We start from the raw sequence: 25642 nt of genomic DNA on the forward strand, positions 1-25642 counted from the left end.
ATAAGAGTTTCGATTCATTTCGATTTATGTCATTATAACTTCTCGTAATGCCCTTTTTGTTTAATTTAATGCTTCTGACTTTTATCTCATAATTATGACCTGTCATGAATTAAATTTTCATAATTTAATTTTATTTTCAAAGTTTATGAATTTTTCATAATTTTGATTTATAATAATTTACTTTATGCCATCATTTTGACTTTATTTTGTATCATAATTTTGACAATTTCATGGATATGACTCGTGATAATTTCTGTATATTTATGGCATAATTAAGACTTCGAGTCAAAAGGACCCTCCTTCAGTGTGAAAGTCATTTCAAAATCATTTGAAATGATTGATAAAGAAACAAATGATTACATTCATAAGTAGTAGGTCGATTGCATTTCCATTTGCTGTTTAGTGTTATGAAAAGTAATGCATGTCAGTATTTTTCATTATTTTAATGAAAATGAATCATAAAATCGAATCACATGCAGTCAAACAGCAGTCCAGGCCTTTCCTCTCACCGTTTCTTCAAGCCTATAGTATGCTTTGCCACAGCTGATGAATTCTAATATCTTTTGCTAACCTCTGCCAGCTCCAATAACAGAAGATGAACTCTCTAAGCAAGCAAAACAAGGCAGTGAGTCATTTTTTTATAGTGGTGACACTTTTGTTTATTAGAGCAGTGCTAGTATGTCTATATCCATGTGACAGTCCATACAAATGACATAAGGACTTTTCCTTTCAAATCATATCTCGGCATCCTGCGCCAAAACAATGATTTTTGTGCCATTAGCATCACCAAATGGGTTGTCTTCTGATTCTTTTGTCCTTTTTGAAGCCTGAAAGCTCTTCACTGATGAGCTTTGCTAGGATTTGGAGAAGGACACAGTGATTTACAGTGTGCATGTAGGAGAGTCTTTGTGCAAATGCAAGAGAGCTCTGATACAGATCGAATTAAAGCACACTGCTGCATGGCAAATCATATTACCCTGGTTAGCTGACCCACACAGACATTTCCCTGTCCAACCCTTGTTAGGTTTTCCTGTGGTACTTTACTGGAAAAGAGTCAAAATGTGTACTTACTAACTGCAGCCGTGATGACACTCTACAAAACACAATTGTGATAGCCTAGACTACTGCTTCAAATATAAAGAAGCGGGCATGTTTCAATCCAGTTTAGTATTATGCTTAGTGAAACTTTTTAATAAAACTTGAGTAGAAAGCGGAAACGGATCTCCTCTGCCTGACTATGAATAAGTCTCTGACCTTTATAGAGTAACATCCATCATCTGAGCGTCTCCTCCAGTCTCTCCTCCTCCTCTCGCCACTTCTCTCGTACTCGCACGGGCATTACCGCAAGCTTCGTAAATCGAAACATGTAGACCGGCATATTTTAGGTCTTGAGAACAGGTTCGTAGTCCTCTTGTGTGGAAGTAACCGGAGGAGAGATGGTATGACCGAGCGCTCGTCTCCAGACGTTCACTGAAGGTACGATTGGGTTTGTCTCTTCACATCCTCATCCTGTTCATTTGGGTTTTATTTACACCGTTCTAGAAAATTAGAAACCGAGTTACTTAATCCAAATGAAATTGATGGCATCGTAATGTGATAATGACCATATCGATTCGTTTTGTAGGCTGTTTTTAACTTTACTTCGGTAAAAAGTCTAAATTTAATTTACGTTTTCCGTGTTTGTTGTTCTAAACTATAGCTATTTTTATAACACGTTGATAGGCTATTAGGCATATAAAACAAAGTGACATTTAGTCATGAATCAATCAACTAGACTATAAGGTTTTGTAGCTAAAAGGACAAATGTGTTTATAAATCACGTTGGGGAAGTTGTCACAGGTTGTGTGTATTATGTATGTTGTCTAACCCTAACCTAACCATATCTCAGAAAACATAAACTCCTAGTAGCTTAATTTAATAATTGGCACACCATCCACCTTTGTTTTTTTCTTTCAATACATAGGCTACTCTGTGCGAGACTTCTGATTCTAACAAAGTGCAGTAAACTGTAAAAATTTACTATTAAAGAATGGATCGTTATGACAAAAATTATACAATATACGAGTTTGGGATATCACCCCGCCTCCGAATGACATTTTGGAGTGGATTTGATTGCCAGTTTGCCTCATAATGTGACTGGGATAGTTCGAGTAGCAACCCTGGAGCAAATGAGAGCGGAGGGCCATTCAGGTTACAAACAAGGTGAGTACAGATATTTTCACAAAATAAATGTTTTGAATGGAAAGGTGCAAGAGACACTTCATATTGTTCAAACTTCAACTCAAACCCTAAACTTAATCCTGAATCTGATAGGAATGTTATTCAGGATCATCACAGCTTGAAAGCAGTTGGGTTCAGAGCTCTGTGCTGTTTTGTTTTATGATTACATGTCACATAATTTACATGAACGCACATCCCTCTTTGCACTAATCTCAGAGGAGATGTTTTCTGATCGCATCTGGGCTTTGTGGCAGACCAAAATGCAAATGCATTCTGTGAGGAAGCACATAAATAAGAGCTTTTCCAGATGCTCTCGGAGGAACTCAACCTACATACCTGACCAAAACTGCTGGGGATGGAAGAATATTGTTGCTATTCTGAATTATTGAAACACTGGAGCTGTGATTTTGCAAAGACAGTGTCTTATTTGCATCTTACCATGATGTATCACTATAGTACTTGTTAGGTTGATTGGTTTACAAGATAACCTCACTCATTTAATGAGATTTATAGTTATAGAATGGTTTAGGGAATTTTATCAGTTTAAAATTTTTTTTTTTTTTTTTTACTAAATTACTAAAACAGAAAAACTCTATTTGTTATATAATTTGTAATATAATAATAATTACCATTATTAATGTTGCAATGTTCCTTTTTGATGGATATTTTGATTTGGGTCTAGAGTAGACAATTATATAACTTATTTAAAATATAATAATTATTGTTGTTATTTATTAATTAATTATTTAATTTTTATTGATTTTTTATTCTGTATTATTTTACTAGACTGCACACTTATTGTGTAGAATGTTACGGCAAATAAATAAACAAATAAATGTTTAAATAAATATTCCCCTCTCTGAGTAACATGTGTGGTAACAGGATATCAGTTCTTCTGAAGGTCATTGTTCTGCATCAAACACTGTGAGTTGGTTTATGGGCTCTAGAGGCTGGAAACGGGTTAAATGCAGTGAGCTGCTTCCCAGCCCTCAGTAGTACAGATGAATTAAAGCCAGTTCAGAACAGAGCCACAGATTATACCACCAGAGAACTACACTGAAGATATTTTAGAGTAAAAACAACATTTTCATTAAAACTAAATTTTAAACACAGACTACAGTAATTTTTTGGGGGGGTTGTTTTTTTTGTTAGTGAGTTAACACTTTTATTGTTTTGTAGAATGCCATTTTTCCTCTCCTCTCCTCTCCTCTCCTTTTTTTTTATTTTCTTTTTTTAGTACTTATTATTATAATAAAATAATTATGTGTTAATTTATATATATATATATTATTATTATTATTATTTGTATATTACATTAATATAAAGAATATAAATTGTATTAAATAATGTTACTGAATAGATCCAAATGCTGCAGTTTTATAGATTGGTTGTTTTATAATTTTGTTCTATTTGAAATTATTATTAATTTTTATTTCTATATATATATATATATATGTGTGTGTGTGTGTGTGTGTGTTTGTGTGTGTGGATAGATAGATAGATAGATAGATAGATAGATAGATAGATAGATAGATAGATAGATAGATTATTATTAATTGTTAATTTGAATTATTGTAATAATGTTATATTAAAATATAATAATGATTTATGAAATATAAATCTCAATTACTTAGATTAAAATGTTCAGTGTATTATTATTTTAAAATTATTATTTTTATTGTATATATTAATATATAGTCTGTAGATTTGTATTAAATAATGTTGTCAAATAGATCAAAATTTCATTTTTTATAATAATAATTATTATTCATTCATATGAACAAATTATAATAATTAATTATTGACATATAAATGAGTCATGAATCACGTATTAGTTAATTGTTGTTATATGATTATTCTTTGTATATTAGATTAATATAAAGACTGTACTTTTGTATTAAGTAATGTTATCGAATAGATCAAATTCTGAATATTAGAAATTAATATAAAAATGAATAATGTTATTGATGTAGTTTTTCTGAAGTATTGCTCCTACAGGGTGTCTATTAGGATGATACCACACAAATATGGTTTTGATACAATAATATTTTTTTTTTATTAAAAATATATATTTTTCCCTTACTTATATATATTTTTTTTAATTTATGCATTTAGCAGACGCTTTTATCCAAAGCAAAACACAAACAATTAAATACATAAATATATAACAAAAACATATACAACATGCAACAACAACACCAATATACACACAACCTGTGACAACTTGCCGCAATGTGACGTTTAAAAAATACATTAGTCTTCATTATATAGTTGATATAAAAGAGATGAAAAATACTCATGGTTTTCACACCTGCTACATTCATATCACTGCGCTGATGTCAGGTTTGTTGTTGTGTCAAATGAAATCCACTTCTAAAGAGGCTGAATAAGAGCTCAGTAGTTTGAAGCTGCTCTCTAATACAGCTGGGCTTGACCTTGGAATGGGACTCGCATTTGAAACCCCTATCAATCCTGCACTCGCCGGCCCATGCGCCCTCAGGCTACAAGCAGAGGCATGATGGGATTGTGGAGGGTGTATAGGCTCATATGTTGAACACGGCTCTGAGAGGAGGAACAGAATACATTATAGCTCACTGTTGAATTAAAAACGCATTTGAACATGCCACTACATGCAGAACCGAGCAGATGCAGAAGATGATCCAGATGTGTTTATCATAGACCATTGACTTTGAATTCTCTAATACTGTTTCCATGTACTCACAGTATGTTTCACATGAACACATGTACATCTGCAGAGGTGCACAGCCCGGAAATGATGGTAACAGAGTTATATTCTTTAATAACATTTCTTCTTAGTCTGCGAATCACATTTAGTTCCTTCAGCATGTCTGGATACTGAAACATAAAACAGATTAAATTGGATTTAGATTATCTGTACATTTAAAACCAGTGTTATTTTAGTATTATGTATGTACTTTATTATTTTACAGTTTGTATTAATATTTTGAATAAGCCTTTATAGTTTTTGTTTGTTTGTTTGTTTTAATTTTAGTTAATTTTTTTGTTTGTTTATTTATACATAAATATTACTGTTTAGGTTTAATTTATTTTTATTTCATTTTCAGTTTCAGTTTGTATTTACTTCCAGTTAAGTTCAACTTAAACTTATGAAAATATTTCTTATTTTAGTTTACTTTGTTTTTCATCTTATATTTATATATTATTTTTTATTTTTAAGCATTATTTATATACTATTGTATTATTACAATATAGTTTTATTTATATTGTAAATAAGTATTTATTTTTATATTTTCATTTATATTTAATTTTAAATCATTTAATTTAGTTATGTTTTTATTATTTGTATTAATTAATTTATTTTTAAATACTACTATTTACGTTTATATATTTTTATTTCAGTTTTAGTTTTACGTATTTTTTAATTAATTTCCACTTTTATGTATTTGCTTATTACTTCCAGTTATTTGTATTTTTAATTTTTAATTTTACTTGAATTCTTAATTATTTAATTTTGTTATATTTTTTCTCATAATTTTTTTATGAATTAAATTTGAGATTTTTTAAATGCTAGTACAGTTTTTTTAAGAAGTTACTAATTTTAGTGCTTCAACATAAACTTTTCAGTTAGTTGCCAAGACAATATTTCTAATTTTAGTTTGCTGTTTTTCATAAAATATTTTTGTATTATTTTAATTTTTTAGTATGATTTATATACTATTTTATTATACTATAGTTTTGTTTATTTATATTGTAAATAAGTATTTGTTTTTTATATTTTCATTCTTCACTTTAATTTTAGTTTAATTTAAATCATTTAATTTTATGCAGTTTGTAATATATATATATATATATATAATATATATATATATTATATATATATATATATATATATATATTATTTTTTTTTTTTTTTTTTTAAATGCTATTATTTGGGTTTTTTGTATTTTTATTTCACTTTTAGTTTTTTATTATTTATTTCCACTTTAACTTATTTGCCATTTTCTTCCAGTTATTTTCAGCCTTCATTTTAATTTTAGTCGAATTCTTAGTCATTTAATTTTGTTATGTGTTTTTTTCTCATTATTGCTATTCCATTGCTTGGATTCCTATTGAAATGACTAGATTTTGCCAATAAAATCAACATAGCAATGTTAAAAACAAACAACCAAAAAAACCATAAAACAACAAACAACAAACAACAATCCACATAATTAATAAAATAACAGATTTAATATATATTTATTTTAATATGCTACTTAACTCTATAAACTTCTTTTTAAAATGGTGAGTGCTTTCCAAAAAATCTATAACAGGCAGCAAACTGAGAAGAAACAGCACCAGAAACAATCTGAGAGGGCAGACATACTGTACAGTATAGACTGTGAATATTTTTAAAAGTTTGGAAACTTGGTTGCTGAGTTGAGTTTTTTGTCCTTGACAGCTTGTGGTCACAGATCTGCTTTTATTATGGAAAGAGCAGCATGAACATTCTTCAAAATATCTCCTTTTGTCCTCCACAGAAGAAGGAAAGTAAGGCAGGTTTGGAACAACATGAAGGTTTATATGATGAACAGAACTGAATTTTTGAGTAAACTTGTACATGTACTTTCTTTTAAGAGAAAGTTCAAGTCTCTCTTTTGGCTGTAACTGAACTATAGTCATTATCACTCTCAACAAGACATACCCAAAATATACAGTTACTATTGAATATGCTGGGATGTGATCACATGACTGTGACGCCATCTTACAAAAGAACAGACCAGAAAACGGGTTTGTGCATGGGTAAAAGAAAAAAAATTGTGAAGGATGACAGCACTGAAAGAGATTTAGACAGGAACTGAATATGGAAAATATTATGCATAAACAAATACCATATATACTATATATAGGCCATTCATAAGTTATAATAAGTTGATAAGTTATAATATTGATAAGGTCTATATTGATAATATATATATATATATATATAGCTATATATATATATATAATAGGATAGATCTATATATATTATAATCAGGTATATATATATTAGATTTTATTTAAATCTGTTTTTAGTGAAAAGCATTAAAACCTCATTATTTTTTAAATGTTTTTAATATTTTTAACTATATTTAAATCCATGTTTTTAGTAAAACATTTATTTTTTTCATGCCATTAAATTACACTGCAGGATTTTTAAATGTCATTTTATTTAATTTTAACATAATTTTATGTTAAATATGTAGGTGTTATTTTTTTTATTTAAACTAATTTATATCTAAATAATTGAATTTTAACAACTTTATAATTTATTGTTTGTTATGCTTTAAGTTGACACTTTATTCATTTTATCCTAATCAGCTTACTTAAAACTATTGTATTTTGATATATTTGAATTTTAACAACTTTTTAAAAATTATATTTTTTTATTTTAAGATAATTATTTCATTTATAAAAATAGTATTTTTCTATAAAAAATTGTCAAAATCTGATTTTTAGTAAAAGCACCTTTATTCTTCCATTAAAAACATTGCATTGTATATTATTGCATGCAGATCAAGTTCTCTCTCAATATTAAAAATGTATACTCATCCCTATATAAAAAAATTATTCGCATCTTTAAGAGTAATGCTTGAGAAAATTCATATGTAGGCACTTCTCTCTCAATATTAAAAATGTATACTCATCCCTATATAAAAAAATGATATTATCTTATATTTTTCAGATTACTAATATGAAAAATGACACAAACTGCAGCTTTTCTGCCAATACTGTTTAACATTCATCCACAACTTTTCCAGATTAATTGCACTAGTAACTGTCAAGCCACATTTCATTTGAAGCACTTCATAGATTTCTCTAAAAATGCACCGAAGGCAGCGTATAATAATTCATAAAGTGCTCATTAATAGTTGAGTGTCTTTGCAGGTGGGTCTGAATACAGATGCATGTCTTATCAGCAGGCTTTGTTCTTCTGTTCAGCTTCTGCTTTTTGCATTAGGCTGGTGAAATACTTTTCTATTGGAAAGAACTTTTATTTATTCATTTAGCAGGTGCTTTTAGCAAGTGGTTTCTAAATGAAGGATATTGGAAGCAATTCATAGAAAGGAGGTGACAGCAAAGCTACAGAATTGGCAAAAAGAGTGAACACATGGGTATATGCATGCAGGGAAAAATAAATGGTGGTGAAAAATTATTAAATTAAATTAATGTTTTATTGTTTCTTATGATAAAACAATCAAAAAGTAGAAAGGTTTTTTAAAAAAAAATATACAATAATTCTATTTAATTAGTTTTGATAGAATTAAATAGATTTTTTGGGGAAAAAATGTACAATATTTCTAAGGATTTTATTGTTTCTTATGTTTTATCTTTATATTTATTCATTTAGAATCTTAAATTATATTTTTTGTATTATTGTATATATATTGAAGGCATTTTTTGCTATTTTTATGTATTAAATTAAATATGAATATTAAATATTATTTATACAGTTTATTTATTTATAATAGTGATCACAGTGAAACAGTAGGGTGTTTTTGACATGTTTTTAATTTAATATTGTTATTATTTATTTATTTGTTTGTTTGTTTATTTATTTTTGATAGATTAGAAAAAAGTTAGAATTTTTGGATTTCATTGTTTTTTGATAGATTTGGGTGAATTGTGTGAATTCTTATATTTAAAAAAGTGAATCAGTAGAGTTTTATTTTATTTGTAAACTTTAATATTTTCATTTGATTTTATAATAATAGTATAAAGATATATATTTCTTGTATATGTATAATAAAACAAAACCACAATATAAAATATAATAAGAAAAGAAGTCCACGTATTTAAATTAAACCCAAGTGTTGTTGAGAGATTCTGAGAAGTCACGTACTCAATGATAAGTTTCATTTCAAAAGTTAAAAAATTTATATTTCATGGTAATGATCTGTCTCATATATATTAATAGGTTTCATCTTTATATTCAAAATGTTTTTGGTAAACTTTATGATATATTTCATATGTAATTTCACAGTATTTCTAACTGCGTAGTCAGCTGAGTCTGTTTTGCATATGAAGTTGAACTGCATGTATTGTTCTTTTGTATCAATATTTCTTAGAATTATCAGTATGATACTTTGAATCTAAAAGAGGAAGAGTGCCAAAATTGAGACATTGACTAGACTATTTTTAAAGGTCATGGTGTTTATTAGTGATAGCCAGATGACGACTTATGTCTAGAACAACAGTATATAAAATAGACTCTGCAAAATAGAATAGGTTTTTGACTTTCTGAGACTCTGGTCTCTCTATCTTTTGCTCACACAAAAGCTCACTTCCTCTTCTTTGGCTTCACTCTGACAACTCTTATCGACTCAGACTTAATTAGAACTCTTTTACAGGTTTTTTATTCAAATTCAGATACCTTGAAATTCAGATACTTTGATACTCTGATACTTTGATATTTTAATATTTTAAATACTTAATATTTTGGTACTTTTGATTCGAACAGAATAATTGTTTATGTTTTTTTATATTACAATTTTATTAATTTTTTGATTAATACTGGGTTTTGGGTTCAATCCATCATAAATGGGGATTGTTCTTAACAAATTTACTAACAGTTTGGATTTACATTTTTTATATTTGAAGGTTGTTATTATTATCCAGAATTTTATTTCCAGTTATGATTTGTGGTTTCTGTTCTCTAATAAGTTCTTTTTAATAAATTTACATATTATTACACCTTGACCGTCTGAATTGGATTAAATTTTGCATTAATTTCATATTTAATTAAATATTACATTATTTTTATTATATTATTTTATAATTTTGTAATATTATTTATATACTTTATTATTATTATTATTATTTTAATTTGCAATGATAACAACAATTCACTCTTTTCTTTATTTAAAATATAACATACAACAATCATTAATATAATATGGTACAATTCATAATTATATATTTATGCCATACATATTAAATTCTTTATGCTTTATTTTGGAAGAATGGCTTTTAGAAAAGACTTTTATATGTGTTTTAATTGTTAGTATAATGGTAAAATAGGGTTTTATTTGATGGTATTACATTTTTTTTATGATTCTTGATGAAAGTGAAATAGCAGTGAATATATATTTCGTATTATAGGAAATATTTTATATTGTAAAAACTTTTTATATTTTAGTTAATTCGGTACTATGTTGAACTTGGTGATTGGTTAACCTAAAATAATAAGTACTATAATCAAATAAATAACAAAATAAAAAATTATAAATAACATGGTAATTGGTGATAATGTGACCTTGAATGGAAAGATTATTACTCCTATGATTAACCAACAAACTTTTTCCTAATAAAAATCCAGATGTTCCACACAGCAAAAGAGGATGAGAGAGAGAGAGATGGAGAGACAGAGGTGCAGGTCTCTCTCTCTCTCTCTCTCTCTCTCTCTCTCTCTCTCTCAGACAGCATGATTGCATTTCATGAGTGTGGCTCTTAATCGGATCTGGTCAGAGACACTTGACCGAGCAGTAACGCGCGTCTGTCTCGAGCTATGGTCTCGAGTCACTACCGCCATCTTACCTAAATATTAACATTCCACTCACAAAAATCCAACTTACAGAAATCGTTACATCACACTCGTGTATAATTTCACTTAAAGATTTCGATTGGCATGTGGGTCTTACAGACATTCATTGTGTAGATCCTGTCTGATTACATCTGTTACTGTGTTTATAACCGTGTGTGTGTGTTCGCGTCTAGAGTTTGATGGAGATCCGGTCGGATGACAGCGGGTACTGTGGTTATAACCGGAGGAATTCTCGCCACGGTGATTCTCCTGTGCATCATCGCCGTGCTCTGTTACTGTCGACTTCAGGTCAGCGCCTCACGGATATTTTCCTCTATGCATTGAAGTTTGTGAGTAAATTGTTGTATAAGGTTTTTTTATTTATTTTTTATTTATTTATTTATTTATTTATTTATTTGTTTGTATATAGTGACAATAGTGAAAAAATAGGGTGTGCATATTTTTTTTTATTTTAATATTATGCTATTATTATTTTATTTGTTTTTTTTTGATAGATTTGAAAAAGCTTCTTTTTTTAGTTTTCATAGTGTTCATTTTCAATAGATTTGGATGAAATCCAAAAAAGTTTTTATTTTGGTTATAAACTTTATTACTTGTATTTTATTTTTGTAATGGCAGCAATAGTGAAACAATAGGATGCAGATTTTTAAAATTTAATATTAATTAAAAATTTTTTATAGATTTTAATATTTTTTTATTTATACACTTTATTACTTTTATTTTATTTATAATGGTAGCAATAGTGAAAGTAGTGAGTATATTTTTTTAATTTAATAAAATATAATATTATTTTAAAATTAAGTTTTGTTTTTATTTGTTGAATGATTTTTTTATATTATTCATATACTTTTAGTTTTATTTTATGTATAATGGTAGCAATAGTGAAACAGTAGGGAGTAGATTTTTATTTAATTAAATATATTTTAAATTAGTTTTTATAAATTTGAATAATATTTTTATTTATTTGCTTTAAACTGTAATGATAACACTAGTCAAACAGTAGGAAGAAGATTTTTAAAAAGTAATTAAATTTTATATTATTTTTGATTATTTATTTTATTTTTATTTATAAACTTTATTACTTTTAGTTTTATTTATAATAGTGCAAAAATAGGACACACACACACACACACACACACACACACACACACACACACACACACACACACACACACACACACACACACACACATAAACCTAATTTTTTGATTGTTTTATATTTTATATTTATAACAGTAACAATTGTGGAGCAGTAGGAAGTAGCTATTTTTAATTTATTTGAATTTTAGAACTTTTTTTATTTTATTATTATTTATTTAATTATATATATTTTTAATTATGATAGATTTAAATAAATTATATATTTCTCTGCTTTTGGTGACCTTGGATGGAAAAGATAGTACTCCTGTAAATAAACAACAACACCAATAATAATAATAATAAAAATAATAATAATAATAAATTATTATTATTATTATTAATTTTATATAATAATAATTATTATTCATTCATTCTTCCACTGATGTCCTATGACTTTCCTATCTCTCTTACTGACTGACTGGCCTTGTTTCTCTCCTAGTATTATTGCTGTAAGAAGAATGGATCGGATCCAGATGCTGTTTGCCCACAGCCCCAGTTTGCCTGCAACGCATGCAGCACATCCAGGATGGACGGGGCCACCTCCACCCCGCTCTCCCTGTCACCGGAGCTCACGCCCCCGCAGAGCTTCTGCCCCATCTGCTCCCCATACAGCTCTCCATTCTACATCAGCACCACGGGCCAAATGCGGAACGGGGCTGAACGCGTCGCTTACATGGCGTCCCACTATGACAGCCCGTCCCTGTCTCTCACCCTTCCCTCTCTGCACAGCCGGCCGGACCTCTACTCCAACACACATGCCATAAGCACTGATGTCTGATGATCAAAAAACCCCTCATAAAACAAAAACAAAGTAAAAAAAAACAGACAAAATCTCCACATCCACAACTCCGTTTTTACATTTTATTTGTCTAGCAGTAAATTGAAGTCAATAATCCTATATAATGTTTTATAGAAACTGATACAGATTAGTTCTTCCTGAATTTATTTGACTCTAATTAACACTGAAAAATTGTATTAATCTGTATTTTTGTTTCGTTTGTAAATCTAAGCATATTTAAAACAAGTTAAATGCACTTGCGAAGCAAAGTTGGGCAAGATAAGGCTTGAATGAGTTATGTTGAATATTTCCCCCTTATTTTAGTAGACTTCACCGAACTAAAAGTTAGATTTGTGCTAAAACAAGCCATTTTCAAAAACAGTGGACAAAAATAACAAAAAAAAAAAAAAAAAAAAAAAAAAAAACAAATAAAAAAACAAATAACAAAAAATAAAAAATTAAAAATTAAAAATTCTAAAAATACAATTAATAAAATCTTTAACACCTTACGCTGTTTCAAAAGGTGTTTAAATGTTTTTATGGAAAACAAAACAAAAATACAGATTAAGAAAACAATTGGAATGAAGGGCTAAAACAAGGAAAAACAATCTGCTGGTTTTCAAATCAAATAAAATAGAACAAAAACAACAATAAAATAAAAACAAACATTAAATAAAATAAATATTCTTTGAGGTTTTAACATCTTATGCTACCTTAAAAGGTGGTTACTGAAAAAAAAAGACAAAAATACTGATTTAAGGTTTTTTTTGTTTTGTTTTGTTTTGTTTTGTTTTTGCAGTGGAGGGTAAGGGCTCCTAGTTTTCTAAGTGGCCTTCAAAAACTGTCTGGGCCTCTCTGGTATTTTAACATATGGGCTAATGTATGAGGGCTATTCTGCACAAGAACATTTTGTTATTGTGCCACAATAAGACATTATTTTATTTTATTTTATTTTATTTTATTTTATTTTATTTTATTTTATTTTATTTTATTTTATTTTATTTTATTTTATTTTATTTTATTTTATTTTATTTTTAAAACAATGTTGTTGTTTTTTTGCAATTCCACTTGGTGGCGCTAGAGGTGAAAAAATTACACACTTGATCTTTAACTGAAAGATTTGTTAGCCATCTCTATGCAAGTTCAGTGTAATCACTCATAACAAGGAGTGTCTGTTGAGTCCATGACGAGGTGTTTGAGGTAAATATAGTGATGTGTTTACGATACACTTTCTTTTTATTACATGCAAAAGTTTGAATATGTCAGTTATTATTCAAATAGTCCTCTCCAGCCGACTTGTTTGATCATAATTATCTGTCAATGACAAGGATGCGATGATAGAACTGGTAGCAGCTGTTATAAAAAAACAAAAAAAAAAAAAAAAAAAAAAAAAAAAAAAAAAAAAAAAAAAAACCAAAAAAAAAAAAAAAAAAAAAAAAAAAAAAAAAAAAAAAAAAAAAAAAAACCAAAAAAAAAAAAAAAAAAAAAAAAAAAAAAAAAAAATAAATTAACAAAGATGATAGAACTGGTAGCAGCTGTTATCTTCCATGTGAAGAAAAACCTTTTTTACTGTAGTTTCTTTAGATTGTTTAGAACATGAGCAATGTTTTACAGATGAACCAGTGAGCAAATAAAGAAATAAATTAACATATTACCCCCTGCCATACAAAGAAGCAAAATATTTATAATATTCAAAAAAATCAATATAATAGTATCTTACCACTTCTTTATAAAATACCTTTTTTTAAGCAAAGATATTCATATTTATCACAGAAATTTTAATTAATTTACCCTAATTATGTTTACTTTAAGTGTATTTTTGTTAGTAATTTTATTTAATTTTATGTTATTTCACACATTATAAATTAAATAAAATGTACGACCATTTTTTTGTGGCTATTTTCTGTTTTAACAAAAACAAAAGATTTAATAGACTAATACAAGCTTGGCTCTACCACTCATAATATATTTCATGTAACAGAGATTAAAGAATGTGAGCGTTTATCAGAAGGTACATTTTATTTTATAAGTTATAAATCACATTAAAACATCTTATTTTTATAATATTTTTGATTCATGGTATTACATTTTATTTTATAAGTTATACATTTCATTAAATGTGCTACAATAAATGTTGAATCATTATAAATGGATGAAATAATTAGTATTAATTATACACTATTTTAGTTTTGTCCTTTTTTTTGTTTGATTAAAATGTATTTTATGAATTATAAATGAAATTAAATTTACTACGATAAACTTGTTTTGATTCATTTTAATTAACTGAATGCTTAATTAATTTGTATTAATATAAAATCATTTATCAGAAATATTTAGTAGATCAGTAATAGTTTGGCTTTACTAATTCTTCATAAAAGACTTAATTATATTATATTATAAAATTATATATATAGATAGATTGATAGAAATACGTCTATAATTATATTTATTTATAATTATAGACGTATATATAATTTATATATGATTTTTATAGTTTTATTTTGACGTAATCAGAATTCTGTCTTAATCACATTTGCATTTTTGTTGAAATTCAATGTATTATATTTTTGTTTTTTTGCTCTTTTTTAAAATGTATCTTATATTTTATTTACATATATATATAGATATTATAAGTATATATATATATTCTATATATATATGATATTATTATATTATAATATATATAGATTTCTTTAAAGTAAATTCTATGTATATTTATACTTCCTAAAAAGCCTAAATACACAAAAACAAAATAAAAACAATAAACAGCAGGTGCTCGTCACCTGAGGCGCGTTTGAAGCGGTGGGCGTGGCTTTCTCCAGCGGCGGCGGCTCGTGACATCAAGGGTGTCGGTCGGGAGCACCTGAGGCGCGTTGTTTTGAAGCGGTGTTTGCGGTGTGCGCGCACGTCGCTCGGTTGACAGACTCACAGCAAGTAAGTTGGTTTCTACCCTCTTAGGAAACCTCACGTCGCTGCGCTCGAAAGACTCACAGCAAACAAACTCACATTTCAAGTAACCCTCTTAGTAAACACCAACAAACAAACAAATGAAAGAAACCGCTCGCACGCAAACACGAAATAAGAATTTAGATAAATTTAAGGAAAAAAAACTAACTAATTATTAACAATCACTAGCTAGCTAACTAACTAACTATATTCAATTCAGCCTCCCACTCACAGAAAACAAATTAAGCCAGACGAAAAAAAAAAAAATGATCGAATTACCTGTGCTGTTAGCATGGCTAGCTGGCTAAACTGACTAGCTTTAGTGCTGCTTAGGCGTGTACTCGCTTCTCACTGACAGCCACAGGTTGTTAACTAGCTGTCTAGATGTTGTGTGTGTGTGTATGATGTGTTTTTTTGTGCGTGCTTGTTTTGGGTGTGTGTGTTTTTTGTGGTTTTTTTGTTTTGTGTTTGTTTTTTTGTGTCGGGGTTGTGAGTGTGTGTGTCGTCTGCTTGGTGCCTGGGGTGGGGGGGGTTGGGGGGGGGGGTGTGGTGGGGGGGGGATGTGTGTGTGTGTGTTTTAAGCAGTAGTACGAACTGTTTAGTCACCTCTAAATCGTTTCCTGTTGTTGAAGGCGGTTTCCTGTCGTTACTCGTACTCTGAATCACTGTTCCAGCTCGGCTGTTAATATCTTGAACTGGGCTCGTTTTGTTGTACTGTTTGCTTACTGTGCCTGTCTGTGTGACACTAACTGGGTGAACTGGGCTCGTTTTGTTGTACTGTTTGCTTACTGTGCCTGTCTGTGTGACACTAAATATCATAACACAAAATTCATTATTTGTGTGTATTATCGCCGCATATATATAAGGTTCTAGCTGACATTTTTGTCAAAATTGAGTTATTCACATATTCTTATTCTGTGACAATTCTTTTTACATTTATGCGATGTTTCTTTTATAAGCTGTGTACATTTTGGGCATTTTTTTTAGAAAACAAAAAGGGTTTCTATCTTTTAAGAAGTCTATGTCCTGCCCCCACTTCGAAGCCTCAATATTTTTTCTAAAACTGCGCAGAATGTGTGCGCTATCTATCTATCTATCCGATCGATCTATCTATCTAATCTATAAATATATATGCTAATGTATATATATATATATATATATCTCCTTGCTCAAAACCTTGCCGTTAAGATTGACAGTCAATGCACACTAGTAGTTAAGTTATTGCTTAATTATATATTGTGATTAACATAATGGAATGCACACTAGTAGTTAAGTTATTGCTTAATTATATAGTTCCTCTGTTTGTTCCAATTGCTCTTCTGTTTCTTTTTTGCTGGGTGATTTCATTGGGCAGATTTTCTCATATTACATCATGGCTGGCCCTGAATGAGAACTCAGACAGAGACAAATAACTCAGGAGCGCACTCATTAGATTGGGCCATTTTGAACTTTTAAACACTGTGTTGGACGTTAGGAAAGCCTAGGCTCTCTCTCAGTGGCTCAGTCTGGATGCTGTCATGTGAGTTATGCCATGTTGTAGTAACACAGCCCGTACTAATTCGCTATCTGTTCATTGTCTTTAAATGATGTGTGTGGATCATACAGAAAGCAGAGGATAGCAGTGTGTTGAGAGCTTTTTCCTCTGCGGCCTTCAACTTGTGTGTGTTGTGTGTGTGTGGTGTTGGTGTTTGTGTGTGGTTTGTGTGTGTGTTGTGTGTGTGTGTTGAGGAGCGAGGAGGCGAGAGAACGGGGGAGGGAGGAGGGTGGGAGTAATTGTGGCTAAATGCACTCCCCAGAATACAGTAAACTGCAGCAGCTTATCTGTGGGTTGAACATCTGAGGGGGAACAGGAGGGGAACCCAGGCTTCAGGTTTAAAACCCCCCCATGCTGCTTGGTGCTGATTCACGTTACAGCTGAAAGGAATAATGATGTGCAAGTGTAATTGTAAATTTTTAATTTAACCAAAATTTTCATTTTTATTTTATTGCATTGTATTTGGTTTCATGTTTGTCTTCCTGGAATAGTTTTTCAAAGCAAACTTTATTCAACTGGATAATTTATTAGAATATAAATAAAATATTTTTTTGCTTGATTCTCTTATTATTTTTTTTCAGCGACCCACAGCCAACCAATGATTATTTACTTTTTTTTCAAAATTAAAAAAATAAAATGTAATATTAAATCAATTATATTTATTAATATATAAAGTTATAGTAATTTTTTTTTTTTTTGTTTTTTTGTCACTTTGTTTTTTGTTTTTTTTTTTGAGTACAACTATAGTTTTGTAATTTAATTTTTTTCCTTCAGCTTTTATTCTATTTTCATGGCATTAAGCCTAAAATTAAATTTAAATATTGCCTTGTAGTCAAACTTGCCTGAAAAAAAAATTTTAATTATTATTTTTTTTACAGGTATAGAATACTTAGATTCAATATTATTTATTTTAAACATTTATTTTTCAGTTAAAACAACACACTTATTTTGTAGTTTTTCACCAAATCCAAAAAAAAAAAAAATTAAGGTTATTTTTTTTTTTTTTTAAGTTTTAAAATTCATAATATGTTTTGGATATGTTTCCATATATTATTTACAAAAACACCCATTTTCCCACAAAAAATTTTAGGGGGGGGGGAAACACCTGTGTAAACCAAAATTTTTTGGAGAAAAAAAACAAAGGGAATGAGAAAACTAAATGTACAAATTCCTCATGAAACCGCCTTATATTTTTTTTATTCACAATATTAAAATAATATAAGAATAAAGACACTATTTCAACTTTTTTGTTGAAAAGTTGACGACTTTTTTTGAAACATCGTCATTGCCAAACATAATTTTTTTTTTCTGCTTTCAATTTTTGGGGGGATTTCCAACGAAAGCGCTACAACAATTCCCAAAAAAAAAAAAAGTTTGGGGGGGGGAAAGGTTTTTAGCCAATAAGAGGCCCCCCTGAAATTGTTGAAATGCAAACAGATAAGGCACATAAAAACTTTTGGGAGACAATTTTTTTGGGCACGTATGATGTTCCAATTGAACAAAAAAAAACATGATTGGTTATATAAAAAAGTCCTCTTTCGGAGTAAAAGGGGGGCAGTTGGGTCGGTTTCAGAAGTTCACATAATGGGGCAGGAGGGATCACCATTTTCCCCCAAGGCCTGGGGCGGCACGCACAAAAAAAAAAAAAATATGGAGGCCAATAATTCAGCGAAAAAAGAGTTTCTTTTCCTCGGGATGTCTTAGGCGGCTGTACAGAGAAAAAGTTTTGCAAACAAAGAGTGGATTTTTTGACGTTTTTATTCACCATCCTACCAGTTGCATAATCTATCCAGCCCAAAGATTCCAAAGAAACACAAAAACCTGGAAAAACACAAATCTATGTGGCCGGTTTAAGTCCCCAATCCGGCCGCGGAAAAAAAAAACAAACCCATACTGATTGGCCCAGTGACGCCGTTTGGGCTCCTTAGAACCCGGGCCCAACTGGCGCATCCAACATACAGGAAAATGCTTTATACTAGTACGATTCTAGGAAAATCACAAACATGGGCTCAGTCAGAAATGACTTCCAGAAAAAACAAAAACCACTTGGTATTTCGGCTAAAAAAACCCACAATTCCACCGTTGCCATCGGCCATTTTAACCATGCTTCAAAAAAAAAACTTAAGTAGGGTTCAAAGAAAAAGAAAGCCATAAATTTCGAAACAATGAATCCAGAAGCGCAGGAAGTGAATTTTACTCGGGCCAAGGCCTCATTTTTTAAAATGGAACTGTGGCAAAAGGGGGAAAAACAAAAAAAAAAAAACTGTTCTGTGGTCAGGGGGACGAAAACAAAAATTTGAAAGTTCTTTTGGAAAAAACCTAGGGGGACGCCCATGTTCATCCGGGACTAAAGAGGACAAGGACAAAACCCAAGTTGTTTTTATCAGCGGACTCAGTTCGAAAGCCTGCATCAACTGATGGTAATGGGGTTTGGCATGAGTGCGTGGGCGGCATGGGCAGGCTTTTACCAACAAATCTGGAAAGGCACCACTCAATGCTGAAAGGTAAAAAATCCCAAAATTCTAGAAACAACCAAAAGAAAACATATGCTTCCCACATCCAGGGAACGTTGTCTCTTTCAGGGAAGGGGGGGGACTTTGCATTTCCCACAAACATGGGACAATGCCAGACCCACATACTGCATCCAATTACAAACAACCATTGGCAGGCATGTGCAGAAGAAAGGATCCGGATACTGAAATGGCCACAGCCTGGCAGTCCCGATCTTTTCACCCATAGAAAAACCATGTGGCGCATCCAAATAAAGAGAGGAAGATGCGACAAGGAAGGAAGACCAAAAGACAGTTTTTGAGGGCAACCTAGAAGCATTGTAATTAGACAAGAAAGGGGAACAACATTTCCCTATTCCTAAAAAAACTTGAGGCAACTTGTTTTATCCCGTCCTCAGGTCCCCTCCAGGGGGACGTTTGCAGCACTGTTATAAAAAAAAATGAGAGGGGGGAGTGCCCCCACACAGTGGTAAACATGGACCTTGTTCCCAAAACTGTTTTTGAGATGTGGTTGATGCCATGAAATTTTAAATTCATCCAACTTCCTTTATTTTTTTCCCTGAAAAGATACCAGTTTTCTCCTAGTTTAAACTTTGTGAAGTTGATATGTCCCATCTATCTATGTTGTTATTCTGAATAAAATTATTGAACATTTGGAAAAAAAAAAAACTCCCAATCATTGCATTTATGTTTTTTATTTCACAATTTGTACAGTGGTTCCCAAACTTTTTTTTTTGGAAAATCGGGTTTTAAAAATTATATGTTGTAAATATGTCTTTTTTTAAAAGAATATAACTCTTAACCTATAAGAAATTCAAAAACAAAAAAAATACAAATATAAACTTACCTAAACTATAATTCATTTCTTATAAAGAATAAAACAATTTAACAACTAACTTTGTAGAAATGTAAAAACAAAAAAAACAAAACAAAACTAAAGTAATAAACTTTTAAAAAAAAAAATGATGTAGTTTAAAAAGTTTACAACTTAAGACAACTTGAAACATTAGTAAGTTTACTAAAAATAAAACAAAAACCTTAAGTTTTCGAAAAGGCTAATTTTAAATTTGGAAAATTAAAAACAAAAGTGTTAGAATATAATTTTTGTAATAAAAAATATATATTTACAATAAGGGAAAAGTATTAGAATTTTCCTTCAAGACTTTGTTTGGTCACCCCACTGCCATTTTTTTGGGCTAATTTAATTAATAATTAAAAAAATAAAATATTATATTTTATATGTAATTTAAAAAAACCATATGGTTTTGATAAATTACAGTTAGGACATCCAAAGAAGTGAATAGTAATCTTTATATTACTTAACAATTCCAAAATATAAAAAAACAAACAAGAGAATATAATAACCTATATTTATTACCTAACTGTCTCTAATTCTAAAAAAAAAAAAAAAAACTGGGCTAATGTCCTAAAAATAATGACCATGAGTGTTTTGTAATTGCTTCTTGGCTTTCCTGTTGTCTAATTCAATTTGAATGCCTAACTGGTTCTCTCTAGTGAGTATGAATGCCTAACTGGTTCTCTCTAGTGAGTAGCTAAATGCATTCTCTATTTATGCCAAGCGAGGAACTACTACATAATGAAAATAAAAGCACACAGAGACCTTCTGTTAGCATTTGGTTTTATCCTGTGCGTTTCTCAATGGCTGTAATTGACGGAGAATGACGGCCACATGACTGCTGTGTGTGTGAATGTGAAGACCCTTTCACCCACTGTGACCCACTGATATGAACTCAAGGAACTCAGTGTTACGGTATTGCTGTTTCTTTATTGGCTCAACGCTTGTGATCATCACTCACTGTTGTCTGACAATTTATTCTCAATAGTTAACTAGCTGCATACTAGGTGTGAACAATCATTAACTATCTCCTATAATAGGCTTTAACATGCAGTCTTTGGATTACTCAATAAGATATACTACAACTCTATGAGGATGCACTTAGATAGATGACACCTCGATAAACGTGAGCTTGTTGAATCAGCAATAAGGTGTGAAATGCTAGATGGTTGATACTGTATCATTTTCAGATGACACCGCTGCAACTCTCTAAAAGTGACTGGTGCTTTAGTGCTGATTGATTGTTCGATTGCTTTTTTTTTTTTTTTTTTACTTGATTCAGCTTGATCCTGCCTTGTTTCTGAATTAGTATTCTTAGTATCCAAAACCAGAACTTTTGAAAAAAATGTCCCACATCGTATTGTGCACAGTTGCGTTTAGTATTCCAAAGGAAATATATTTTCACCATTTCTTTTGAACTATAACAACTTTATCTGCCTCTGAAGGGACTTTTTTGTTTTCTGCTGATATCATCAAGGCCTTGTGGGCGGGGAAAATGATCATAAACATTAATATCATAACCTAATGATCCAAATCTATAATATTATAATAGACTATAATGATATTAGTGTGTGTTTTTTTTTTTATACTACTATATATAATTTTCATACCATTAGTTTTATTGTATTGCCTGTGTGTGTGTGTGTGTGTGTGTGTGTATAATAGGTAACAGGTAAAATAGGTAACTGTGTGTGTGTGTGTGTGTGTGTGTATAATAGGTAACAGGTTATATAATCAAAAATATTTATTCATTTTATTATTAATACAAACAGCCAAAATAGATATGCTGAAATGATAATGTTATATATAAATCTAACGGAGGCAAAAAATAACTTTAAAAAAAAGTTTATTTATTTATTTTGTTAGAATACTTTATAATATATATTTAGTTATTTAGGCAAATTAGCCTTATTGAAATTGCAATGTTATATATTTATATAATATAGACAACAATGAATTAATTGATTAGCCTAAATGTTTTTATAGTACTTCACATTTTATTTATTTATTTAAAATATTTTTTTTTTTATAAATAATCATTTAATAATTGTAATTTAATTAATAATTATTACAAAGCTGGCTGTATATATAGATGTGTGTGTGTGTGTGTGTGTTTGTGATAGGTTATATAAATAATCAAAAATATTTATTCATTTTATTATTAATACAAAACAGGCAAAATGGCCATGCTGAAATGATGTTTTATATAAATATAAAAGTGACAAAAATAATTTATAAAGAGACAAAAATAAATAAATTTTTTGTAATACTTTATATTTATTTATTTATAATTCATTTTATTATTAATAATCATATTATTTTAATAATTTATAATAAATTATAATTAATACAAAGCTGGAAAAATAGCCTTACTGAAATAATAATAAATGTTCAGTTCAGATATATAACGAAGTAAAAGATATGTGTGTGTGTGTGTGTGTGTGTGTGTGTTGTGTATATCGTTATATTATATACATATAATAATATATATATATATATATTATATAATATATATATATTATAATATATTATATATAATATATATAGCATATACAGGTGGCATCGAAATGTGTGGCATAGAATGTCGTTGGAAAAGTTTTCATTTATTTCAGTAATTCAAACTCAAATTGTGTGAAACTCGTGTGTATTAAATAAATTCAATGCACACAGAATGAAGTAGTTTAAGTCTTTGGTTCCATTAATTGTGATGATTTTGGCTCACATTTAACAAAAACCTCAACAAATTAGAATACTTCATAAGACCAATAAAAAATTTTTTTCGTGAATTGTTGGCCTTCTGGAAAGTATGTTCATTTACTGTACACCATGTACTCAACTACTTGGTAGGGGTTCCTTTGTGCTTTAATTACTGCCTTAAGTTCGGCGTGGCATGGAGGTGATCAGTTTTGTGGCACTGCTGAGGTGGTAGGGAAGAAGCCAGGTTTTTTTTTGACAGTGGCCTTCAGCTCATCTGCATTTTTTGGTCTCTTGTTTCTCATTTTCCTCTTGACGATATCTCATAGATTCTCTCTGGGGTTCAGGTCTGGTGAGTTTGCTGGCCAGTAAAGCACACCAACACCATGGTCATTTAACTAACTTTTGGTGCTTTTGGCAGTGTGGGCAGGTGCCAAATCCTGCTGGAAAATGAAATCAGCATCTTCAAAAAGCTGGTCAGCAGAAGGAAGCAGGAAGTGCATTGGCAACTGAATCGCCATTGGCTAGTCATTTTTTTTTGTTTACTCACCAGAGTGACACACACACACACACACACACACACACACACACACACACACACACACACACACACACACACACACACACACACACACACACAACACACACATATATATATATATAAAATAATAAATGTTTGCTTTAAATGGCACAGTTTGTTTTTTTCTTTAAATATCCCTGAAAAAGTACACTCTTAACATCAGTCAGTCAAGCATTATAATAATCAAGTATTATTTAATAATAGAACTTTAGTAATTAGAAATAAACTTGATAACCATGTTTGAATGCATATTAGTCATTTTAAATGAACATTACAGGACTGGTGGTGGTGCTTTTTCGGTCATTCAGTGTTTCTGTAAAAAAAAAAAAAAGGAAAAAAAAAAAACAAAAATACTGATAAGATAATGATACGAATTCTAATAATAAGAACTATAAAACGCACTAAAGATTAATGATCTGCTGGATTCTTGAATATTAATCAGGTTTTGTGCGTTTGCTCTAACTAATTTGCTGAAATCAAAACAGGGACGATAATAGGTGAGCACCAGCAAATGAGATTGCCGTTTGCGCATTAGCTCCGCCCACTACCAGAAAACCCCACAGTTCTTAAAAGCTGAAGAATTCCAAGGGAACCCTGTTATTTTGACAGGAAAATACATCAAAGAATATCGTTCACATGCAGCGCGACAATTCTCTCTCTCTCTCTCTCTGCGTGTGTGTGAAACAAAGTGACAGCGAGTCGTGCGCCTTCATACTAGAGTTTACGGTACATCAAAAACAGGTGCGTTGCACATCCATTGAGATGAACTGAAAAACAGCACAGAACACTTGATGGAGAGTGAAACTCTGAAGCGCTCAGTCTGAGTGTGCTCGGCGAGTGAAAATATCTGTGCTAAACTTATACTTGGCCTCAAACTCACACACTGGCGAGTAAAATCTGAGAACTTATTAGCCATTGGCTAATATTAGACATCATTTAGTCGCCCAGAGTGAAGATTTAGTCGCATATGCGAGTGATTTACTCGCAATGTAGACGGTTGGAATGTGTGTGTGTGTGTGTGTGTGTGTGTGTGTAACTATAATATATATATATATATATATATATATATATATATATATATAAAGTAAATGTTATATATTTTGCATGTATACAAATATTCCATTATGGTTTTGATTTATAGCATCTTAAATTTGCACAATGCAGGTTTAAGATTCAAGGAAGTCCATAAAAAAAAAAAAAAACATCCAGTCATTGAGTATTACACATTGCGGAAGTTAAAGCAGATTTTGTAATCCAGCATGTACCCAGTGTAACAGGTCTGTCTTGTTGGTAGGGTTGCAGCAGCAGTGGGCCGAGCGGGCGGACTGTCCCAGGCTATCATGGCTGACAGCTCCTCTCTGGGCAGAGTGAGTGGCTCCACTGAATCTGTGTCAACCGTCACCAGTGAGGAGTTTGTGCTTGTGCCGCCCACCGCTGGGGGCTCACTCTCCAGCTCCGAGGGGAGGCCCAGGCTCAAGGTGTCTCTTTCTATCCTTTTTGACTTTTTGTACTATTTGACTTAATGTGGCAATAAGAATGAAGTTAAAAGTGATCTAGAATATTTATTCTCTGCCATCTGCCAGATGTCGTGGAACGGGAGTGAGCAGCTGGAGCGGGCGATGGAGGACGTCTTGGATGATGTTGGTGATGGACCAGGATCTGGAGAGGAGAAAGAAAGTCCTGCAGCGCTCAGCTCTAAGATCAGACCACCCAGCCTGACTCTGGACACTGCTCCTCATGGTACATCCTGCTCGCAGTAACAAACTAACTCGTTTTATCCCAAACTACCATGAACAGAGGCAGGGCTACAGTGTACAATTTTTTTTTTTAACATACAGG

General features: G+C 30.5%; 2 protein-coding genes across 4 annotated transcripts in view; both read left to right on the forward strand.

Annotated features, from left to right (window-relative positions):
- Positions 1-802: 802 nt before the first annotated feature.
- Positions 803-12683, forward strand: fam163ab (family with sequence similarity 163 member Ab). The gene is made up of 3 exons (XM_019087750.2): positions 803-1476; positions 10939-11053; positions 12345-12683. Exons 2-3 carry the CDS (start codon positions 10961-10963, stop codon positions 12681-12683), a joined length of 432 nt encoding a protein of 143 aa, XP_018943295.1. The 5' UTR covers positions 803-1476; positions 10939-10960.
- A 2882-nt stretch (positions 12684-15565) lies between these two features.
- Positions 15566-25642, forward strand: part of rabgap1l (RAB GTPase activating protein 1-like) — a 98476-nt gene continuing 88399 nt past the window's right edge. Inside the window, exons 1-3 of one of the 3 annotated variants that reach the window (XM_042749265.1) lie at positions 15566-15617; positions 25098-25281; positions 25387-25543. In XM_042749265.1, coding sequence (XP_042605199.1) covers positions 25144-25281; positions 25387-25543 — 295 coding nt within the window. In that variant the 5' untranslated portion in view covers positions 15566-15617; positions 25098-25143. Of the gene's footprint in view, positions 15618-16999; positions 17149-25097; positions 25282-25386; positions 25544-25642 lie in introns of those variants that run through there. The other 2 variants (XM_042749266.1, XM_042749264.1) reach the window with 2 other exon arrangements.

The sequence above is a fragment of the Cyprinus carpio genome, chromosome B22, assembly GCF_018340385.1.
Source record: "Cyprinus carpio isolate SPL01 chromosome B22, ASM1834038v1, whole genome shotgun sequence".
Taxonomy (NCBI): Eukaryota; Metazoa; Chordata; class Actinopteri; order Cypriniformes; family Cyprinidae; genus Cyprinus; species Cyprinus carpio.

Excerpts from the sequence above, each read along its gene's own strand:
- fam163ab (XM_019087750.2), top strand. The coding sequence starts at position 10,961 with ATGACAGCGGGTACTGTGGTTATAACCGGAGGAATTCTCGCCACGGTG. Across the intron at positions 11,054-12,344 it reads TCTGTTACTGTCGACTTCAG|TATTATTGCTGTAAGAAGAA; the intron begins GTCAGCGCCTCA and ends TTTCTCTCCTAG.